This window comes from Chaetodon trifascialis, chromosome 1, assembly GCF_039877785.1.
Source record: "Chaetodon trifascialis isolate fChaTrf1 chromosome 1, fChaTrf1.hap1, whole genome shotgun sequence".
Lineage (NCBI taxonomy): Eukaryota > Metazoa > Chordata > Actinopteri > Chaetodontiformes > Chaetodontidae > Chaetodon > Chaetodon trifascialis.
In genome coordinates, this window is record NC_092056.1 from 14954900 (window position 1) to 14973076 (window position 18177).

Consider the following 18177-nt stretch of genomic DNA (forward strand, 5'->3'; position numbering starts at 1 on the left):
AAAAAAAAAAGAAAGAAAGAAAATTATTATGTATGAATGCCACGGAGACACAGAAACACACATTTCTCAAACAAAATATTGATTTTCTGCCCACATTCTCATTTTAGGAATACAAGTTTTTTATATTCAGTTTTTATGAGGGGAAAAAGGCAGCACAGCACCAGTTTAAATACAGGTGCACCACTTGGTAGGTGTCCAACGCTACCAGTTTAAGCATATATACTGAAATAATTACTCTATCTATCTATCTATCTATCTATCTATCTATCTATCTATCTATCTATCTATCTATCTATCTATCTATCTATCTATCTATCTATCTATCTATCTATCTATCTATCTATCTATCTATCTATCTATCTATCTATCCAGCAGATATGTGTGCATGATCTAGAGTGAGGAGTTGGACTGTGGCCCAGTGCGTTTGCAGCAGTGGTAGTGTGCCCTCCCTTTCACTGAGAGGAGCTCTCAGACTGACTGAGGAGTGTCTCAGGCATCCACAGCACACCTGGTCTCCATTATCTCTCCATTTCACAGGCTTGCACCCCCTAACAGGGCAGCCTGGGAATGGGCCTGGCTCTTTCATCTTCCCATCATTATAGCAGCCAGCCCAGGGTCAGGGCCCAGTCTGACAGGCATTCCAGCAGCAATTCACTACAACTGATTTTGGTTAAGGTTTAAAAAATACAAAACCTAAGTCAGTGAAATATTAATAAGAACAAGTCTCAAAGCAATTATTGTATTAAGAATTCTTCTCAGAGTTGACATTCTCCCCAAAGCTATGTGAAATATGACGCTGCACCTCAAAGCTGTGCCTCCCGCTTCCTCAACAGCATCACCTTCCCTCACCCATGCCTTAAACCCAAGCCTCCTTTGTGTACTCTGTCTCGCTGGAACATACATAGATACACAGTTGTTCTACTTTTTCCTGACAAACACACAGGAAAGCTTACAACAACACCTTTTTTTTTTATTATTATTTTTTTTTTACAAACCTTCCAATATGAAAGTAGTGTTTACAAGTGTGTGGAGATATCATGCTGAGTGTGAGGTTTATTCTGTTGGTTTATCACTCTTAAATCTTGTCCGCAGAGGGACATTTGAAGACAGATCAAGGAGAAGCCAAATTCTTTCCCTTCAGCTTTTTAACCGTTAAACGGATTTAACAGACCCCATCAGACAATCTGTGAAACACATTTATGGAGGAAAGGATACACCACCTGATGGTTCAGGTCTGACATGGTCCACCCATTATCATTTTGCATATGAGAACAAAATGAGGTGTGATAATTGATCTCTCATGTACTTCAGCTCACTCTCTCACGACACTATCAGCACAGCTTCGTTTAAAGGCGAAAACACTCTCAGGCAGAGCTCACCCGAAGCCTTTTTAATGCATCATCACTTTGAGGTTACAGAAATGACACCATGAGAAGCACTTTGAAGTGAAGTAAAATTATCCCTTATTTCTGCCCCCACAAATGATTTATTAAGGGGTAAAAAAGGGGGGGAAAGAGAAAAGGAAAAGGGCAGACGAAGGATAGAAAAGGACAAACACATTCCCAGCACATATTCTCTTCATTACGAGTGAGGAGGGGGGGGTGATCATTCAATTACTGACTGCCGTCACAGGCTAATATTCCTGCCTGTCAGGGCCCATTCTGGCTCAGTTTTGGTCAGAGTCCTTCTGATGGACCTCATTTCCTGTTAAACAGAACCAGAAGGTGCTGTGAAAATGGCGACACCTGATCCTGTGTTCGGGAGAAGGGAAATGCTTCGGCAAGGCCTGGAGCCTGCCAAGACACCCTCCACACCTTCTCCAGCATGAATCCCATGTGGCCGGGAAGCCAGCGAGGTGGAGTTTAGGCAGAGGGGTTTCATAGGCCACTCACTGACGCAGCACAGGTGGGGTCTGACTCCAATATGAATATTGTGGAGGGTTTTTTTTTTCTGGGCAAGCAGTATAAAGTGATGTGAAGATGGGTCAGTGCCTTTTGAATCAGGAAACTTTAAGCTTTAATTCAAAAGAAACTGACTTCTCCCTTTTAATTTTTTTCATCCCATTTAATTTCTCTTTGATCCCCTCTCACCCATCATTTTATCTGACAGATTAGATTGAATTAGTCTGACCTGTCCTCAAGGCTGTGGTGTAATTTGCCTTCGACATTGATAGGGGAAGAAGACAATGTGGTGAGGCAAAAAGAAACGTGGGGGTGGAGAGCAGGGAGGCGCAGCATGTATGTGATGAGGAAAGAAGAAGTATGTCGTTTTCAGGCTTGGCGGTGAAATTCCTGTTCTTCATGGCCATCTATGTTGTTTCACCAGACTGTCTGTCAAGGGTTAACCCTTGGCAGTTGCTCATGTGCAAAGCAGTCCAGCTTAGCTAGGTCTTTCATTGGCTTAGTCACAAACGTATCCAGTATGTCCACAGGATCTTGTGGTGACACTCCAATTTGTTACTACAATGTAGTTCTGGACAGTTTACACACAATTCTACGTTGGACATTTTCCTAAAGCCTTGAGGAGGTTTAGTATTAGTGACACCACTTGGCTTCAACATAAGTCGACATACCTTTGTGATTACTTATCAAGCTCCTCCTCATATTGTATGATGCTGCTAGACAATTTGCTTAACATTTTGGGGTGTTGGTGAACACTGTGGAGCGGGCACGCTGGCAGGGGTGACCCCCCTCTCTAGGCTATAATGGAGGCAGGATGCTCTGACCATAGTGGTGTGGAATTGGATGCTGGGATGTGTGGTGGCGTGATTTCTCTTACAGCTTCTGCTCCTCATTTTCTGCCTGTGGTGTCAAGTGTAACACCAACCTTAAGCCAAGCAACCATAAAAAAGCCATGTTTTTTATTTAAGACAAGGGCCAAGATGACACAGCAAAGCCACGGCTTTTGTAGTCATTTTGAATCATCCAACATTTGTACCATTTATTCCAGCAAAGCTTGAAAGCTGATACAGAAGAACTTTGGAAACCCCAACAAGCCATTATTCCAACAAAGCAAGGACTCAGACCTCAGCGTGGTAACACCACCCAGCTCGGGTCAGAGTGTACAAACAGAGTCTGTGATATTCTATCCAACAGAGCCGTGCTTGTCTTCTCTGCTACAAAAGAGCATATTCTGTGGTATGTCAGGGGGCTGTTTGGGATATGAAAAAGGCTGACTGGTCTAAAGAGACAGATGACTCTAGGAAGCTGTCAGCTCCACCTCTGACTGAAATGACTGAGTTAGTGGGGTGCACTGAGAATGATAATTAAATATGTGGCCAAAGATTGGCAAGGTGGGCCCTGTACCTTTAGGGCAGGGGAGAATGGGTTTGGGAGCTCACATTGCCCAGGGCCTATGTTAGACTCAGGCACTAACCCAATTTCACACTGTGTGACTGGGCCTGGGCTGTTTCAATGCAGCATCTGAGTGTGAGTGCCATCTGGTCTGGGCCTGTGAAGGAAATGGCCTTGCTTTTCACACTGATCGGATTAGGGTGTTTTTAATTCATTCGGGATGTGCCCTTGCGTGTTAATTGGCTCAACATGGCCAATGAATCTTGCCTGTTGCTTGATACAGGATGGCCTCTTCCTTAAACTCTCTATAGAGGTTTGATGCTCCTCAGGTTTTAGTCATTTTCATATTTTCCCTCCCGAGCAGCATCGTTTTGACAAAGTTTACGAGAATGTGAATGAAGCAATTCCGCTACAACATACGGTCAACACAGCAGTTCAAAAATTACATTAGAATAGTATCAGTTCACTTCTAACAAAATCAGTGTTTTGGGTTTGCGTATTAGAAATGGCATTTCTTTGAGAATATATATATATAAAATAGCTAAATAGTGGTATATAGACATAAATCAGGCCTGCCTTAGATTAACATAGACCAAATCAGTTGAACTGTATTCCCAAGCAGGATTTGCTCTAGGAGATGTAAGAACTCATAGGTGACAACAATCTACTTCAGCTTGCCAAAATGCTAATTCCAATGCATAACAACACCAACAAGACTATAATGAGTAGTCATAGTCTTTCCCACCTACTGGGATGATTTAAAACACCCATGAGTGTGGCTATTCAAATTCACAGTTTTGATTCACTTTTAACAGAAATTATTGAAGAAGCATTTCTTCTCTTATTAAATCTTAGTCTGTACAATGCATCTCATTTCAGGTTACATTTTTCCATGCTTCTTATGACATTAGTTACACACAGCCACCTCTAATTGAGACCAAGTTTACAATTGTTGCTTAATACACGTAAATTAGGCCAGGGCACTCTAAATATAGACTTAACACATGGCCAGATAGAATTTCAGAGGCTGAAGCAATCTGACAAGGTCACTCTAAATATTAATTAAAACAGTGGTATGTCATTACAGTTTTAACAACACAAAAGATTTTAAGGTACAATTACACATAGTAATGTCTTACTGACTCTTGGTACAAATTGACTGTAACAAATCACCAGGGGCTCACAAGTGTTGCTGAACAATGCCTGCCCCTCTTTTACTGTAACTGAATGGTTGCTGAAAATTAAATTTTGCTTAATAGGCAGAACTGGTCGTACTCTATTTTCATTGGGAATGGTCCAAACTCCCAGGCCCCCTGAACTACACAGTGCTTACTGTGCACTTTGTATCGTTTTTCCAGAGTGAGCATGGGTGCAGCATTTGAAAGGTAGAGGGGGTTCAGACTCTGTAAAATAGACTTGGCACTGAATCTGTCAGACAGGTAAACAACCTATGATGTAGCGAACGTTAGCCATCGAGGCTAAATTTGGTTGTTTATGTGACGGAGCAACTGTCAGCACACCCACACATCTCATATGAGAATATTTTATAAACATCCAGTAGTATTCTCGTTTTGGCCTCGTCTCTTGGCACAATCAGTGATCTTGACAAAAACAAAGTTATAAAGGTTTAGAGTGTGGAAGCAAAAATACATAGAACAAGCCATTATAGAATTATGTAAACAAAATATATGAACTGAACTCATTTGAGAACATATCTACAATACACTGTCTACAAAATAATGTAAATACTGGCTGTGCCTTTAATGATCAAATAAAACTTTTTAGTAAAAGGGAGAAGTGTTAATATTATTTGTTCAATTTCCTGAGTTCTGCCAATGTTGACTGCAAGTGATCAAATCCCACAACACTCAAAGAGACTCCAAACCAGTGCAGCTTATGCTCATACTTTTTTAATGTATCACAATGAGCAAGAAACATACTTGATGAAATATTTTCAAAGGAGTATATTCAATTACCATCTACAATCAACTTAACTAGGACAACAAGGTTTTGTGACAAAAGTTTCTTTAAAAGTCTGAAGTTCCATGTGGTTGTGTATGTATGTTAGTTTCCATGTAATTTGGTACAGTTTGGAAATCTTCATCATATAATTACAGTAACAAAAAAGCTAACAAGACTACAGTATAGAAAAGACATCAAGAACAACATTTTTGGTTTAACTTGCTCTTTTTTGTACATTGCAAGGCTGTTTTTTTCTACCCTCGGATGGGCTGCCTGGAGCCACAGAGCCATGCTTATGAGGCTCGAAGGAGGAGTAATTCAAGGAAACAAAAAGAAAAAACTAAAAGCATAAAAAAACATTGTGGCACCAGAAGTCACAAAAGGAACAGAGAGCTCCAAGGAACAGTTCATCTTTGAAGTTGGAGCAAATGGTTGTTTGGTTGTTAGTTTGGTTGTTAATTTTGGTTAATACGCTTTTTTAGTGTAACTGCCTCTTTAAAAATGACAGCTTTGAGAACCCGTCCCCTCTCTCTGTTATTCATGTCTCTTTTTAGATTATGCAATGAACAGAGAGAGGGGTGAGCCGCCATTTGACTGGAGAGCTTTACTTGTCAACCAGAGACAAGCACAAGGAAATGAAACGGGTAGCAACATGAACTGGGAGAAATGAAGCAAGCATCTCTGTCCATCCTGTCCTGAAATTTGGAAAATGTCCATCAAAGAGCAGAAGCAGAGGCAGAGCTGGAGAAAGAAAGAGACAGACAGAAAGGAGAAAGAGGCAGCTGGAGCCACTTAAGTTCAGTTTCATCTAAGGACTTTCCTCTCTGTGTCACACATGTCCATTGGTTCCAGAGTCCATTCCCATTACAGAGTTGTCAGTAATCAAATAAGGAGGTGGTTTTAAAGCTGTTTCGAGCCTGCCTTTGGCTCCCATGCCCAGTTTTGGTGTGCCCACAGCCTCTCTTGTCCTCCTAACAAGATCTCCAAAGCTTCCCAGAGTCCTTTTTTTCTTTTCATTCCTTCTTCATCAAAAACAAACAAAAAAAGGTTGATGTCTTGTTTTAAATATATCTATATCTGTATACAGGTACACGCTTGTTTTCACAGTGGGCAAAAGATGACCTCTACAGCAAAACCTTGTCTTTATCGCTCTCTTTGTAACTGTCCATTAAAATCAAGTATCCCAATGTAAGTCAGTGGATCCAGTTATCCACGATAGCATTTTGTGCCACAATAAAATATACACTTATCTGGGGCACAACTTGTAATTTTTCTTCTTTTTGTTTCAACTGCATAAAGCTTTGGCCACATTCATATATTCAATCAAAGTAAAAACTGCTCAGTGCTTCGTTTTCATCATTCTCATTTCTGATCATTATTCCTAAAATTTGCTTTTCTAAATTTCAGTTATTCATAATCCAGCTTTGTGGTTCAGTTTGTTTTGGTGTGTAACATATAAAAAACAAAAGGCAAACAAGAAAAAATTGAATTGATGCTGGCTCTTATGAAACACACACACACACACACACACACACACACACACACACACACACACACGCACACACACACACGCACACGCACACACAGGCATACAAACTCACACACAGTCCATGCTGGCTGAATCTGATGTAGAGACCTCAACTTTGTCTTCCACAAAAGAGCCCAAAAGATTACACTTTGGAAATAAGCGAGCAAACAGTATCATTGAAACAATGAATATAAAGAACATCATCACACCATAAAGTGGCCAGGTCATATTTTTGTTTTCCTTTCTCAATTTCAGCAATTCAAATTAAAGCTAGTGTTAATTTATGCTAAAAAGTAATATACAGAAACTAAAATAAAATACAAATACTTATAGGAAAATAACAATACATGTCTGACATTGTCTGAAAATTAAAATAAAGCAAATATATTTGAGGAAAAACTGTACAACTTAAGAATTTTCCAAAATAAGAAAGTACATAACAGTATTTCAGGGAACTGGACTTTAGAGAAATAGCAAGCTTGCAGACGAAATCTCCTGACTTTCAACAGCATGCTGCAGTATTAACACCAAATCACGCTGTTCTGTAAGATGAAGCACTTTAAATACACTTTAGAGATTGTGCTGTGTATTCATTGGGGCAAATATATTGGCTATACAAGAGTGGCCAAAAAGTAGTTCTTCACAAATTTAAATATGTCTTGGTTTTGGTTTAAAAAAAAAAAAAAAAAAAAAGTGTTTATTAGATCATCAGTGAAAGGTTGGGTGTACCTATGCACATCCATTTCCATTGCAATAAAATGAAGTGGGTGACTTCTTTGGGCATGAAAGCATCCTAGCTATCTAAAATCAAGGGACATCTTCAAAAAACCTCCTACTTTTTCCAGAAATAACGCTTTGGAATGAAGATGTCCCTCAAAAACCTGTAATCTACGTGTGGAAGTGGCACCCTGCAGACACATGGGACAAGTCACTGGTGGATTTCCCAGGAAGGGGGCAACGACACCTCAGCAAAACAGCCATCATTTCCCTCTGAGACTAGTTGTATGTTGACTGGCATAAATGTTACTAAACCTATGAGACGCATCAGTACCAGATGTATTATATACATTTTTTGGTAACCACTATTACTTGCTTAACAAGTGAGCAACAACCTTGACTGGATGGAGGGATTTTCAGCAATGTTCCATGCCAGCACAAAATGACATATGGAGGTCACTTTGCTCAGCAACCAATGATGCAAAAATTTACACAACAGTTTACAGTCACTTTAAAAATGAGAGAAAAAAAAAAAAAAGATTGTGACAATTAAAAGCAATTAAATGAAATATGATCATATGATCAGTCCTTGCTTAAGAAAATCCATTGTGATATTTGGAATGCACTGTTCTTTACAAACGTTATAGATCATTGGCTTTAAACATTGGTCTGTTCAAAAAGAAAATCGGCAAAATGTCCTTTGGAACATATATTCACAGTCTTCAAAGTTCCGTTTTTGCAACAAGAAAAAAAAAGAAAGGTGTTGCAGAGGCAAGAAATTGGTTTATTGTTTGTTTTAGTTAAAGCTTAGCCAAAAGCAAAATGAGCATGCATCTAGTTACTCTTTTTTTTCTTTCAAAATTCTACATTAGCAGCAAAACGTATGTCCTTGAAGACCAGACCTTATACATTTTCTTAAAAAAATGGACATTTGAATGTGACAAAAAAGTCAAACAAAGATCAATAACCTCTATCTTACAAACTGCAATGGCTCTGTAACGGTGCTACTCCACAATGCAAGGACAAGGGCCCTTTTTGGTTTTTGGTATTTACGTAAAAAAGCCACCTGTTTGCTTGCAAAGAAGCAAAAACGGCAACTCTGATGCGTACTCCTTTATCTTTTAAAACTTTGTTTTCTTTCCTCTAAAAACAGCAACAAATTCTCAAGTATAAAGAAGCCTCTTTTCTCGTATTTATGCACCAATGGTGAAAGTGTTTAGTCTTTGGATTTTCTTTTTGTCTTAAAGCGTGAGAATTATTATTAGTATTCTTTTTTCATTTTCATTTATGACAACAAAAATGTCAAAATGAAATAAAGACTGTAGCCACACTACATGAAGAACAAAAGACCTGCTTTGTAGTGTACATATCTACAAACACAGGAGGAGAGAAAAATAAGTGCGAAGAGAGGAACAAGTAGAGTGAGAAATAGGAGTCAGACAGTGATAAGTGCACAAAGGTAACACAAAAATTAAATAAAATAAAACTTTCAATATTTCACCCAGGATCTTTTCTGCTTTGGTTAGCACAATACCAACCAAACCATAAAATTTAAATAATTCTAAGAGGATCCTGCCTTGTCAGGAGGGGCATTTGGGTGAATGTTTCCCAAGAAGTTAAGAATAAGAAACAAAGTTGAGTTAAATTACCTGTCCATAATCTAGTCTATTGGAATGACCAAGACAACATCAAATGAAGCGTCTTAAAGTTGGACAATACAAAAGCTAAATGTACACAAAGTCTTTTTTCAACCTACCATACTGTTTAAATTCATTTCCAATGCAACAATCTACTTAACACCAAAAATGTTCATATCTATCATAAATACAGAAGGTTGTTTTTTTTCAATCAAAACTCTTTATCGCCCATTATTATGTCTGCAATGCTCTCCTTGTCTGGGAATACTGGGATTGTGATCCCCCCGCCCCCCACTTTAAAAGGATTTCAAATGTTACAATCAGCAAATCATTTACCCTTTTTGAATGCCCAGAAACAATGCCTTATTAAAATTTTATTCAACTTAAAACTATCTATTATTAAATCAAGTTCTAAAAGAAAAAAAGCTCATCTCCTGTTGGAAACAAAAGGTGTAAAACATGGATTTCTGTAACAGAAAAACATCTGTGAGCTGTTGACCTGAGAATAAAATAGACATTACATTATTCTTTTTCTTTTGCAAGCCATTGGTATCTGAATGCTTAAATAGCAAGAAAACTGATAGACTATTCTCCCATACAGTACATACTGGCTTTTTGTGACTGTGCTATTACGTAGAAATTATTACAAAACAAAGGGACAGTTTGTTGAGCGTATTTCTTCAAAAGGGTTCTTGGGCCATTTGTTAACTTTGAGGCAGTCCATTGCCATACAGTACAGCATTCCTCTACCATTACCAAAAACATAACTGCAGCAGTCTTTTCTATTCTCATATATTAGTATGCATGTATTTCAGTTGAGTAAAACAAAAACAAACAAAAAAACAAAACAAAACAAAACAAAAAAACCCAAAACAAAACGAAAACCAGCATGTTGATATGGGAAAACAATCCACTAACATTTAAATTTTTGGTTACAAGCTTTGGAATTGCAGTTAGTCTTTACACATCTTTTTCTGAAATTGGTTTGTATACTTTTAATGTATTTTTAACATTGCTGCTTTTTATGTTTTTTTCCATTTGTGATTTTTTTTGTCTTTTTTTGGTGTTTTTTAAATATTGTCCATCACTGAAAGCTCTTTTACAATCTGATGGAGTCTGTTCCTACACTAGCAAGATTACTACAACTACTACTGTCTTTGACAAAGCCAGGCTGCTGCGGCTCCTCCGCCGTCCTGCCCAGCCTGTCTGCTGACTTCTGACTGCTGTCAGAGTCAGACTCGTCGGTAAAGACGTCTGTTGGTATCGAGGTCTGAACTCCTGAGGTGCTCAATGAACTTGAGGTAACCGTTGAAGGTGAGGACATTGGAGGAAAAGAGGAGGAGGAAGAGGAGGGACTGGCATTGGGCTTCCCAGCTAAAGCTCTGGAGAAAGGGGCCTGGGGCCATGGTTTGCCGGCAGCTGTGGTGTTGAGTAGGGTAGTAGAGGAGGAGCACAGGGAAGAGGAAACGGCAGAGGATGGCATGGTGGCTGATGTTGTTGGCGGGGGAGGGGGGCTGCTGATGGGATGAGTGGCAGACTGCGAGGTAGATGCGGTGTTAGGATTGGGGAAGCAGGCTGAAGAGTGAGGTAATAAACTAGTAGCGTGCTCTTTGGCATTTCTGGCTGATCGCTTGATTGTTCTGTGTTTGTGCAATGCCGATTCCAGGTGTTGACTGAGTGCTTTCTCCCCATCCAACGTAGTGTCACAAGCCAGGCAGTCATAGAGACTTCCAGCCCCTGCACCTACGCCACCGGGGACACGCAGCAACATCTCTTGCAGGTTTGCCACAGACTGACCGAAAAAACAGTTAGATTTAAGGTGGGTAATAGCCGCTTCTTCCTTGGTGAAAACTGCTTGACACTTGCGGCATGCCAGTTTATACTGCACCTTGGGGACGATGTACTGGTCTAGATGGGGGTCCACAGCTTTGCCATCCATCTCGTTCTGTTCAGAAGATACTTTATTATGAGAGGAGGAGGAGGAGGAAGTGGGGGGTTCACTATGGGGGTTGCCCTTTTGCTCCTCTGTTTTCACTGAATCTTTGGCAGACTCTTTGCGATCCCCCAAGGTTTGTGGGGGAACTGGAGTTTGGCTCGCCTTGGGCTGCTGGATCTGTTGAAGCTGCCGCTGCTGCTGCTGTAGTGCCTCCTGCAAGCTCTGCTGATATTGCTGGTAATGCTGCAGCAGGGACCCTGGAGACAGGCCCATCAGTGCTTGTGACAATGCTGGGTTGTAAGGAAAGAGACTTTCCATACCATACATTGGTTGCAGGTAGCCCCCCTGGAGAGCCCCAGGGATCTGTGGGGTGTAATATGGGGAAAAGCCAGGCATGAAGTATGGCAAGAACTGGTTTGTGAGGAGAGCTGTGGGGTCTGAAGCCAAAGCAGCCTGCAGGGCTTGAAGTTGGGCAGGGTCTACCACATACTCCATGCCAGGCGTGGGCATAGAGGTGGCAGGAACAGCTGTGTCTGGTTTCTCCTTCTTGGCGCTGGCAGCAGAAGTGGACGGGGCAGGGGTGCTTCCAGTTGATGATGGGGTTGGGGGCTTCTCTGTCTTTTCCTTGGGCTTCTCCTTCTCTCTTATCCTCTCAGCATCACATTCTTTGGGGGGTTCAGGCCGGGAGCTGGACTGGGTAGTCGAGGAAGTGGAGTTGGACGTGGAGGTGGGGCTTGAGTGGGAAGCAGACGTGTTGGTCTGGGCTGGGCTGGATGCAGCAAGGGACGATGAGGAGGGGGGCTTGTTGGGCAGTCCGGACGTGGGGAGGCTCGGTGAGGGAACACTGGCACCAGGCATGTTCAGGAGGTTTGAAGGTTTTGGAGGAGTTAAAGCTGGAAATTTGTTAAATACAGACAGAAATGTCAGAATTAATAGGTATATTTCTTTGGTGGACAATTATTTCACACTTTTCAGCTACAACAAAATATAAGATATTTCATTATATCATACACACAGAAAAGCAAAATGAAAATCAGTATGTGAACGATAAGCTCATGTCATCTTCACAAAGTCAGAGTAACTTCTCTCTACTGTGGCATTTGTGGCTCTGACAATTAAGTATTGGCAGTTACATTAGATGGTGTACTTAATGGCACATGTCAACAATGGCAAAAGGCCATTACATTATGTTACAACTTTTACAATATGTATGTCAGCATAAATAATTAGATGACAGACTGATAGCGGTGATGATAGCAGCAATATTGTGTTCTAGTGCTATTTTGTTATGATTACTAGGTTTTACACTTCAGTACAATATTTGATTACTGAAGTTATTTAAAGTTCACTTGAAGAACCCATCTGCAGCTCTGCACCTCAGATCTTAGCTGTGTATCAGTGAATGAATGCCAAATGATGACGTACCTGAATTAGATGAGTTAAAGCTGGAAAGAGAGGGGCTGCCAACCCCTGGCAAAAGGACAGGTGGGATGCCTTGCAGATTTGGATAGGCTGACTGGAGATTCAGAGCCTGCATTGCAGGGTTATCAAACATCCCCTGCTGCTGCATGGCCTGCTGCTGCGCCAGTCCTAAAACTTCATTGGCCTTCTTAATGCGGTCCATCTCCTGCTGGGCCATGAGCTGGCGGACAGTGGCTGGGTCAAAGTATTCTTTTTCCTTATCAATCTGGCTGCCAATGGTATCCTTCACCTTAGAGATGTGTTGCTGGGAGAAAATGTGATCACGAACAGAGAGGCGAGCACTGTACTTGACACCACACAAAGTGCATTCAGTCTTCGGCCCCTCATAGGATGTTTGATTTATTCCGAAGTGCTTGGCCATGTTGAGCTTTGCCTTTTTCTCCTTGGCACGGGCATTTTGAAACCACACCTGAACCACTCTCTTTGGAAGTCCGATATCATTGCCAAGTACCTCACATTCCAGCATGGTGGGAGTCCTGTAGTCGTTAAAACAGGATTTCAACACTTTCAGCTGGAGGTTAGTCATCTGGGTTCGGAAGCGCTTTTGGCCAGGTCGATCTCCGCTGTCAATGCTCCTGTTACCTGAGGCTCCAGGACTAGGTGAGCAGGGGTCAGCAAGGCTGGATGTCTCGCTGTGGTCAATCATATGTTCATTTTCATAGTCCTTAGCATAATAGCTTGTTGCAGGGCTTACCAGCCCTGAGGACATCTGCTCATCATTTTCAAGGATGGGGGCTGAGCCCCCAGACTTAGAAAGGTAGTCAGCACTATTTTGGCTGTGCTTTGCATCAGCACTGTCATTATCAGCAATGGCCTCATCACCTGTGGTTGTGTCTGTGATGGCAGTATTCACAGAAGAACAGTCGTCATTATCCAGTTTGCTCTGATCAAAGCTGAGGTTCACAGAGGACATGCTTGCCATGGCACTCTCAAAATCTTCCATTCCCTCAACTTTAATGGATGAAGGGCTCAGTAGGGCCCTGGGAGACAAATCCATGCTTTTGTTCACTGGTGACATGGAGGAACTTTGACCATCACTGTTTGATGGGGCCAGTTGGGAGTAACTTGATGTCTCTAGAGTATCCAGTTTAATTTGCATACCCTCCTGTTCAGGTAACATACCAGCAAGAGATAAATTATATCCAGCACGTTTGGCTTCATGCCAGTGACGAGAGCGAATGTGTGCCTCAAGGGCAGTTTTTGCTTTAAAAAGAGCACGACAGAAAGGGCACCTACGATGAGCTTGAGCTGGCCCTACTGCCCGAAATTGGCCTTTTCTCTCTCTCGCTCTGGTATTTTGGAACCAGACCTGGACCACTCTCTTTTTTAATCCCACCTCATGTGCAATGTGGTCAAGCATTTTACGTGTAGGATTTGAATCTAATAAATACTTCTGATAAAGGATCTCTAGCTGCTCAGGTGTGATGGTAGTTCTGAGCCGCTTGTCTCTCTGTGGCTCTTCTCCACTGTTTGTGCTGTCATTCTCGCCTGGGCTAGTGCCAGCTTTCTCCTCTAACTTCCTCTTCAGGGAGTTCATGGTGGAAGTGGGGGTGGACGGAGAGGTGGCAGAGCTGCTGGGAATCTGTGGCATTGCCCCAGAGAGTAGCTGACTCGCCAGGAGAGGGTTGCTGGGATCAAACAGCATGAAAGGCATGTCAATTGGACGGTCAAGGAACTGAGGGTGGATGAATTGATTTTGCACAGAAAGGAAGTGTAATTGCTGGTGTTCTTGCCAGTGCTCAAAGGAGGGAAAGCCAATCTTGCACTGCTCACACTGGTATGGGATCAACTGTTGTGCCAGTTGTTGTGTGGCAGAAGACAGGTGTGCATTGAGGGCCATGTGAGAGCCTTGTGATGAGGCCTGGTTTGTCTGAGAGGCTGAGGGACCACACTGCTGTTGCTTCTGAGAGAAAGAAGATGAATGTTTGATGGACTTGGAAATAGTTTGAATCTTCTCTTCTCTTTGAGGTCTATGGTGTTGTGACTCAGACTGGGGTTGATGCACAATTTCCTGCTTAATAGAAGTTTGATTTTCTCTTGGATCAACAGAAATTTCTGGTAACTGCTTGGGCTTCTCATCATAGAGGTTTGAGGTGGTTGCTGGTGATGCCTCCTCTTTCTCAGTGGATGGGAGGTGTGAGAATGCTGAAGTGGAGGGAGGAAGTGGACAGAGACTTGAAGAGGAGGGCATTGGGGTGTGACAGGAAGACCCAGAGGGAGTAAAACATTCATTGGAAAGATCCAGTGAATCCTCATTTTGGCTGTCATATTGTCCATCCTCATCTTCATCTTTGTAACACAGCTTCTTTTGGTGTTTTATTAGATCAAATATTCGCTGGAAAACCAGACTGCATTTCTTGCACTGATAGTTCAGATTTGCGGTGCGAATATAGCGGTCATTTGACAATTCTCGTCTTTCACCATCTTTTCCTCCATCGCCCTGATTTTCATAATTCTTCCTTGCCTTCTGGCGAGCATTTTGGAACCACACAACAATAACACGCGTGGGGAGACTCAGAAGGTTGGACAGCTGTTCAAATTCGTCATCTTTAGGATAGGCGTTGGCATCAAAGAAGTCTTGCAGCACTCTTAGCTGGTAATCAGTAAACCTTGTCCTGGATGATCTCTTACTTCCACTTAAATCATGTCTCTGAGGCTCAGGGGAAGGGGGTTTAGAGTCAACTTTTGGTTCTTCTAGAGTTGTGGTTGGAGGATTATTAAAATTGTATGGCGAGTCTTTGTTGCGCTGCCGCTCTTTAAAAAGGGTGTTTCTGAACCAGTGTTTTATGACTTTTTGTGGCAGCCCTGACTTGTCTGCCATCTCCTTAATCTGCTCCTCATTGGGTGAATTGTTGATATCAAAGTACTGTCGCAGGACCCTAAGCTGGTCATCTGTGATGCGTGTCCGTGGCCTCTTGTTCTGCTGCTGCTGGAGCATGGCTGGTGTGAGCTGTTGTTGATAGAGCTGGGCCAGGTCTGAGGCCAGGCTTGGCTCAACAGATGGTAACTGGGGAGGCAACTGAGTGGGCAAGGACTGAAGAGACATGGGCTGCATCATGAGTGGTGAGAACAGGGGCAAATCCATTGGCATGGGAATTTGGGCCATTGGAACTTGCGGTTGTGGGGGAGGTACAGTTGGAGGTGTGAGTGAGGCAGCAGAGACAGGAATATTTGGTGTGGGAGCTCTTTGGGGTGGAGGAGGAGGTGGAGGTGGAGGAGGAGGCGGTGGAGGAGCCGGAGCAGCCTCTGGTGTAGGGGGTCTCAGTGGATAAAGTTTATCATAATGCTCTCTGTATTCCTTGGCAAATCTCTCAAGGGATCGAAATGGAAAGAAAGCCTGGTGGATATGCTCCTGGTGACTCTTTAGAATCAGTATGTTTGAAAACAGCTTGCCACAGGCTTCACATTCCAGTTTCTCTAATCCCTCAATGGGGTCCACCACTCTTGTTAACCCACCTGGACCACTTGACCCTGTAGGTCCAGCTGTCTTTTTCTGAGCTTTCTGTTTATTTTCATTGTACTGAATGACTAACTCAAACCCAAAATTTTCCAGCAGGGCTTTGGTTGCATTTCCTCGAGCATCTGAGGCAATCCTTGGTGGCGGCAAGCCAGTATCGTGGTTCATGTTTATTGAAATATGCTGAATGTCCTTCTTTTCTTTTGACCTGTTATCTGTAGAATCTCTGTTAACATATTCCTCATTTCTCTCATTTGTGTCCTTCTCTCTTTGTATTTCTCTGTCTTTCTCATTCTGAGAGGAGGAATGTCTCTGCTTTTTTTCAGCATGCTGGAGAGATGCACTCTGTTGCAGTAATGCCAACTGGCCCTGAGCCTGTGAGTGAGACTGCTGCTGCTGCTGCTGTTGTTGTTGCTGCTGCTGCTGCTGCTGTTGTTGTTGTTGTTGCTGCTGCTGCTGCTGCTGCTGTTGTTGCTGATGTTGCTGCTGAAGGTGGTGGTGCATCAACTGCTGCTGCAAGCAACTCTGCTGCGCTGAGTTTTTTAGATCTTCCAGCATCGAGGAGGTGGAGGATCCTGCAAGGCCAAGTGAGTTACTGATGTTAATCTCTGGGTTCAGCTGAAATTCTGCTCCGGGGATGTAGAAAGGGAATAGCAACTGTTGCTGTTGAAGGGGGAGAAGTGCATCAGTTGCCATTGGGAAGTGCTGCAGAAGTGCTGGGTTGAATAGCTGTGATTGTAAAAGAGCAGCCTGCTGCTGGAGCTCTTGCTGAAGTTGGGCTTGAGCTTGGGCTTGAGCCTGAGCTAACTGCTGTTGTTGTTGAAGCTGCTGTTGTTGCCCCCTAGCAGACATCATGTCTGTAAATTTAGACTTTTTTACTTCGTGGTTCTCAGATGGTGAAGAATGGCAACTCACTGAAGAATTCCCTAGGCTTTCAATGCTATGAGTCTGGCTCATATGGTTTCCTCCAAGAATACTCTGGGCTGTTTGAGACCCAGAAGAACTGTGGTTGGTAGAGCTAGTAGTTGAGTTGCTGGCTGGGCTTGGACTAGATGTTGAAGTGCTGATGCTGGACCCCCCGCCACTTAAACCACTTGCACTTGCAGAACTCGTGATCCCTCCTGCTGCTTCAAGTTTGGCTGCTCTAGCTTTGGTCTGGTGTAGAACAGAGCGCATGTGGATCTCCAGAGTAGAGCTCTGGCTATATGCCACATTACAAGTGCTGCACTTGAATGGCTTGTTGTCAGGGCTGCTGGTGGGCTCAGGCTGGCCAGTAGCGGACTCCTGTAGAGCCCTCTTCACCTTGTGCAGGTGGGAAACAGAGTTATAGTGAACCAGAAGAATGTTCTTCTGTGTAAAAGACTCTTTGCAGACAGTACACTTGAAAGGGCGAGATGGATCCAAGAACTTCTCCATAGTAAAGTTGGGGCCCTTTCTGAATGGTAAAGCACGTTTAGGTTCAGATCCAGAATCTTCCTGCAGTGAGCCACTGTCACTGCCTGTTGGGCTTTGCTTTTCCTCTGGATCGCTTTCATCTCCTTCTTTGTCATCTTCTCCCAGACTTCCAGGATCCTCACCAAGGGATGGGTCAGCCATTACCATAATATCACCATTCATCAATAAGCCCCCATAAAGCTGCTGGATATCAGCTTCACTCAACTCCAGGTGGCTGGTTTCTAAATGTTTCTTTAAGGCCTGTAGTGTTCTGAAGCTTCGCTGGCAGAGGCAGCACATGGTGGCTGCCCTGATCACATGGTACTGTGAATGCAGCTGCAGTTTCTCTACAGTCTTGAAGGCCAGGCTGCATTGGTTACAGCGGTACTTGTAGACATGGCGATCTGAAACAGGCAACTGGGGCCTTTTGTTGTGCACTTCATTGAAGTGCATCTGGAGAGAGTTGGAGGACTTGAACACTTGATTACAGCCTTTCTTCCAGCACAGGAATCCTGTGGCATCATCCCTCTCTGATTGCTGATCATCCAGGGGTGACTTGCGAGCTTCAGCTATTTCTGTAGGGAGTGACACCCCCTTCTCTGGATCAGCATCTGACGCATCTGTGAATAAATAAGCCCAAATAAGAGAGCAATTCCATTAGGTGGTTAAGTTTAAAGTTTGCAAAGTTTACAATTTCCACAGGAATGTCAGTAAACATCAAAGCACTCATT

The 18177-nt window shown here is 42.7% G+C and overlaps 1 protein-coding gene across 3 annotated transcripts in view; it reads right to left on the reverse strand.

The window, feature by feature from the left end:
• Nucleotides 1-5187: 5187 nt before the first annotated feature.
• zfhx3b (zinc finger homeobox 3b) overlaps nucleotides 5188-18177 on the reverse strand; it is a 214270-nt gene continuing 201280 nt past the window's right edge. For all 3 annotated transcript variants that reach the window (XM_070960027.1, XM_070960036.1, XM_070960019.1), the window contains 2 exons: nucleotides 12499-18066; nucleotides 5188-11966 (listed from right to left, as the gene is read on the reverse strand). In XM_070960027.1, the coding sequence (XP_070816128.1) occupies nucleotides 10237-11966; nucleotides 12499-18066 (7298 nt within the window). In that variant the 3' untranslated portion in view covers nucleotides 5188-10236. The remainder of the gene's footprint in view (nucleotides 11967-12498; nucleotides 18067-18177) is intronic.